This window comes from Urocitellus parryii, chromosome 4 (assembly GCF_045843805.1).
Source record: "Urocitellus parryii isolate mUroPar1 chromosome 4, mUroPar1.hap1, whole genome shotgun sequence".
Lineage (NCBI taxonomy): Eukaryota > Metazoa > Chordata > Mammalia > Rodentia > Sciuridae > Urocitellus > Urocitellus parryii.
In genome coordinates, this window is record NC_135534.1 from 174337140 (window position 1) to 174342562 (window position 5423).

The 5423-nt window shown below is 41.8% G+C and overlaps 1 protein-coding gene across 1 annotated transcript; it reads right to left on the bottom strand.

The window, feature by feature from the left end:
- Positions 1-602: 602 nt before the first annotated feature.
- Ccl21 (C-C motif chemokine ligand 21) lies at positions 603-1694 on the bottom strand. The gene is made up of 4 exons (XM_026387928.2): positions 1562-1694; positions 1340-1460; positions 1080-1262; positions 603-1001 (listed from the first exon to the last, which is right to left on the bottom strand). Exons 1-4 carry the CDS (start codon positions 1626-1628, stop codon positions 968-970), a joined length of 405 nt encoding a protein of 134 aa, XP_026243713.1. The 5' UTR covers positions 1629-1694; the 3' UTR covers positions 603-967.
- Positions 1695-5423: the final 3729 nt, after the last annotated feature.

Genomic DNA, 5423 nt, shown 5'->3' on the forward strand with positions numbered 1-5423 from the left:
CTAGAAAGAGATCACGGAAGTCCCATTCCACAGAGACAGGCCAGAGAGGGTGGGGAAACTTCACTGAACAGGGCAGAAAGGAGTCCTCTTGTGTCCTTGGGGTTCCTTCTATGGCTGGAATTATAAATAGGGTAGGTTTCGGTAGAACTTGTATTTGCCTTTGTTATCAATGGGCCCAGGCCACAGTGTTGCTCTTGAGGACCTCTTGGGTACTTGGAGGTTCTCATTCAGTAGGCCCCAAGGAAAGGGGAAGCAGTCCTTGGTAGATCTGGGAAAATATCCGGAAGTCACTGCTGGAGTAACAGAGTGCTGAACAGACTCAGGAAAGGAAATCCCTGCAGAGTCCCAGAGACCTGCAAAGCCGTGTGTGTGTGTGTGTGTGTGTGTGTGTGTGTGTGTGTGTACATGTGCATGTGCCTGTATGTTCCAGGAACACTGGCAGAATATTCATTGGCAGAAACTCTTCAGAGACAGGGCCCATCAGCCTCCCTTCAACTGCCCAGAGGTGTGGGCACCTGGGATGAGTGGGAACATAGAATAGAGTAGATGACCCCACCCTGTAGTGACGCAAACACGCAGGAACAGGAATTTGGGTGAGTGGCTGCAACAGCTTTTTATTTGGTTAAGCATAAAACACATTTAAAAGGAAGAGGTGGGATGTAATGGGGAGCAGGGTCAGGTCTTAGATCCTGGGTGACCTCCCAGAGGGGACAGTCCTGCTGTCTCCTTCCTCTGTCTCTCTGGGCCTGGGCCAGCATGGGCAACTCAGCCATGCAAGGTAGGGATGGGAATACAGATGGGTTGGCTGAAGCAGCAGAAGGGGGTGTGACAAGGGCTGCATGGGGTGGCTGCTCTGGGGCTCCTGAGTCCTTCCTTGCTTATAGTCCCCTTCTTGCCCCTTGGGTTGGGGCTTCAAGCCCTGATGAGGCTGGTGGGGGGTCTCCTGGGCTCCAGGCTGGTCACTGAGCTAAGACCCTTTGGGGGTCTGTGGCTCTTTAGTCCTGGGGGGCAGAAGAAGCTTGTGAGGGGCTGACCGAGGCTCCCCTTCACCTCCCCCCTCGTCCCTTCTGCTTTCTCACCTCTTGCAGCCTTTGGAGCCCTTTCTCTTCTTTCCAGGCTTCTGGGTCTCCCTGTCCTTCCTACAGCCCTGGCCTTCTTTCCGGGGGGCTGGTGGCTTGTCTAGACGCTTCATCAGCTGCTGCACCCAGGCCTCCTTGGGGTCTCCGCAGAGCTCTGGCTGGGAGCGCATCCGGGGCAAGAACCTTGGGGTTGGAGGTTAGTAAGCCTTCTTAGCTTTGCCCACCATACCGCCCCGCTCAACCCCCCTTGTGCCACTCACAGGATAGCTGGGATGGGGCAGCCTAAGCTTGCTTCCTGCTTCCGGTAGCCGCGAACAACCCCGTAGGGAATCTTCCTTTGGCTGTACTTTAGGCAGCAGTCCTGAGCCCCTCCATCACTGCCTGCAGAATGGGGTTCACAGGGACACAGGGGCTGCTTAAAAGCTATTACCTACATGTCTCCAGCCCCTTTCCCCCAGCTAAGACTCCTCCCTCCTTGGTACCTTGGGTCCAGGGGACGCAGATGGCCAGGACCAGGATAAGGAGGCTCAGAGCCAGTGTCTGAGCCATGGCTATGGCTGAGTGTGAATATGAGGCGAGAGCTGTAGGCAAGATGGGCAGCTGAAAGTTGGGGGGTCTCTGTGTGGGCTGGGACTGGCCTTCTGCCTATTTATGCAGTCTGACACTTTCACTTCCCTCATCACCCCTCCTTTTCCTTCCTGAAAGCTGGCTGAGCCCTCTCCTGGCGCTCAGCCTCACTGGTATGCCTGGATTAAAACCACACAGCCAAACAGTTCCCAAGCTGCCTGACTCGACCTTCATAATATCGGTGGAATCCATGAGGGCCTCCTCTTATTTTCAGACACTGCCTTGGTGCAAGCCTTGCCACGGCTCTCCTGAGCACTTTGGTGGCTTTCTCACGGCTCTCTCCTGTGCTCTAGACTCCACACTCTCTCTCCTTCAAGCAAATCTGATAATAGGCCTTTATCAGACACACGACTTGCAAACATAATCTCCCATTCTATGGGTTGTCTTTTCATTTTGTTGATAGTGTCCTTTGAGTCAGGAAAATTAAAAATTTCAATGAAGTTTAATTTACCCCCACCCACCCCCAATCCACCCCCAGCCATTACCTGTGCTTTTGGTGTTGTGTTTAAAAAAAATCTTCACCAAATCAAGGATCATGGTGATTTTATTCTAAGGATTTTAGAGTTTCAGTTCTTACATTTAGATCTTTTATCCATACTGAATGATTTTTTTGTGTGTATAGTGTAAGGTAAGAGTCAAATTTCATTGTGCATGGGTGTATGCATGTGTTTGTGTGTACTAGGGATTGAATCCAGGGCTAGGCAAACACTACCACTGAGCTACATCCCCAGCATCTCCTCCCCTTTTAAAAATTGTTTTAAAATATTTTAAAAATATTTCTTTCTTTTTCTTTCTTTCTTGTGCTGAGGATCAAACCTGCAGCCTCACACCTGTGAGGCAAGCACTCTACCACAGAGCTACAGCCCCAGTCCCCCTTTTAAAATTTCATTTTGAGACAGGGTTTCTCCTAGTTCCTAAATTGCTGATGCTGGCCTCAAACTTGCAATCCTCCTATTTTAACCTCCCTATTATATGGGATTAGAGGTGTGTACCCTCACTCCTGGCTTAGGGTTCAACTTTTTTAACATGTGGATATCCAGTTTTCCAGCACCTTTTGTTGAAAAAGACTGTCCTTTCCCAATTAAGTGGTTTTGGTACCCTTGTTGAAAATAACTGACCATATGTGTGAGGGTTTATTCATTGCATCTGTCTATATATCTATCCTTATGTTACTGCCATTACTATTTTAATTATTGTAGTTTTGTAGGAAGTTTTGAAACCAGGAAATGTTAATTCAAAAACATTGTTCTTTTTAAAGATTTGGCTTTCTAAATAAATGAAAAGATACCCCTATTCATGGCTTAGAAGATTTAATATTACTAAAATGATAATACTCTCCAGAGTGATTCACAGATTCAATGCATTCTCTATCAAAAAGTAAAATCCACAGCCAATTTGGAAAGCAGTATGGAGATTTCTCGGAAAGCTGGGAATGGAACCACCATTTGACCCAGCTATTCCCCTTCTCGGTCTATTCCCTAAAGCCCTAACAAGAGCATGCTACAGGGACACTGCTACATCGATGTTCATAGCAGCTCAATTCACGATAGCAAGACTGTGGAACCAGCCTAGATGCCCTTCAATAGATGAATGGATAAAAAAAAATGTGGCATTTATACACTATGGAGTATTACTCTGCATTAAAAAATGACAAAATTATAGAATTTGGAGGGAAATGGATGGCATTAGAGCAGATTATGCTAAGTGAAGCTAGTCAATCTTTAAAAAACAAATACCAAATGACTCCTTTGATATAAGGGGTGTAAACAAGGACAGGGTAGGGACGAAGAGCTTGAGAAGAATATTTACAGTAAACAGGGATGAGAGGTGGGAGGGAAAGGGAGTGAGAAGGGAAATTGCATGGAAATGGAAGGCGATCCTCAGGGTTATACAAAATGTCATATAAGAGGTAAGGAGGGGTAAGTCAAGAGAATACAAATGGAAGACATGATTTACAGTAGAAGGGGTAGAGAGAGAAAAGGGGAGGGGAGGGGAGGGGAGGGGAGGGGGGATAGTAGAGAATAGGACAGACAGCAGAATACATCAGACACTAGAAAGGCAATATGTCAATCAATGGAAGGGTAACTGATGTGATACAGCAATTTGTATACGGGGTAAAAGCGGGAGTTCATAATCCACTTGAATCAAACCGTGTAATATGATGTATTAAGAACTATGTAATGTTATGAACGACCAATAAAAAAAAAATAAAAAAAAATAAAATTATACAGTTGTGATGGCTATACAATTCAGTGAGTTAAAAAACAAAACACTGAACTGTATACTTTAAGTGAGCAACTTATATGTATGTTGAATTATGTCGCAATGAACCTGATAAAAAACCTAAAGAATGGGAAGTTATACTCCATGTATGTATAATATGTCAAAATACATTCTACTGTCTTTACTATCATGTATCTAAAGAGAGTAAATAAAATTTTTTTAAAGAAAAAAAAAAAAGTAAAATCCATCCTAAAATTTATATGGAATTTCAAGGAAATGTGTATACACACACACACATTTGTATATATGTAAGTACGTATATATAAGTACATATACATTTATATATATGTATATATATATGTGTGTGTGTGTGTTTATATCTATATTTATATCTATATCTAAATCTATATATCTCTCTCTATATATTCTTTTTCTTTTTTTCTTTGGTACTGGGGATTGAACCTAGAGGTGCTTTACCACACATCCCCAGCCCTTTTATTTTTTATTTTGAGATAGGGTCTCACTAAGTTGCTTAGGGCCTCATTAAGTGGCTGAGGCTGGCTTTGAACTTGTGATCCTCCTGCCTCAGCCTCCTGAGTTGCTGGGATTACTGTGCATCACTGTACCTGGATTTCCCCACTGAGTATGACATTAGCTATGGGTTTTTCAATTATTGCCTTCATCATGTTGAAAACGTTCCCCTCTATTTCTAGTATATTGAATATATTTTTTTAAATCATGAAAGGGTATTGGATTTTGTCAAATGTATTTTCTGTATTAAATGAGATGATCAAATATCACATTAATAGATCCTTTGATCTATTAATGTGATATATTAAATTGGCTGATTCTTGTATGTTAAACTACACTTGTATTCTGGGAATAGATATCCCCTGCTCATGGTATATAATTGTTTTAATATGTTACTGAATTTGCTTTTCTAATATTCTGTTGAGGGTTTTTGTGTTTATATTTGCAAGGGATATTGGTCTGTAGTTTTACTTGTGGTGACTTTGTATATCTTTGTCTAGATAATGTTGACCTCATAGAATGGGTTAGGAAATGTTAGCTCTTTTTCAACTTTTTTAGAAGAGTCTGAGAAAGATTAATTTTTTTAATTAATTAAACTGATTGATTGATTGATTAATTAATTCTTGACATTTTTGGTAGATTTCATGAGTGAAAGCATTGTTCCTGAGTTTTTTTCTTTCCTGGGATTCTTTTTATTACTGATTTAATCTTCTTACTGGTTATAGATCTGTTCAGATGTCTTCTTGAGTTTTGTGAATTTATTCATTTCATCCAGGGTCTCCAAATTGTTGGAATACAGTTGTTCATACTATCCTCTTATAATCCTTTTTGTTATGACAAATTGATAGTAATGTCTTACTTTTATTTTTGATTTTAATAATTTGAATCTTTTTATTTATTTATATATTTTTTTAAAAGAGAGAGAAAGAGAGAGAGAGAATTTTTTAATATTTATTTTTAAGT

Excerpts from the sequence above, each read along its gene's own strand:
- Ccl21 (XM_026387928.2), bottom strand. The coding sequence starts at position 1,628 with ATGGCTCAGACACTGGCTCTGAGCCTCCTTATCCTGGTCCTGGCCATC. Across the intron at positions 1,461-1,561 it reads CTGCGTCCCCTGGACCCAAG|GCAGTGATGGAGGGGCTCAG; the intron begins GTACCAAGGAGG and ends CCCATTCTGCAG. Across the intron at positions 1,002-1,079 it reads GGCTCCAAAGGCTGCAAGAG|GACTAAAGAGCCACAGACCC; the intron begins GTGAGAAAGCAG and ends TCTGCCCCCCAG.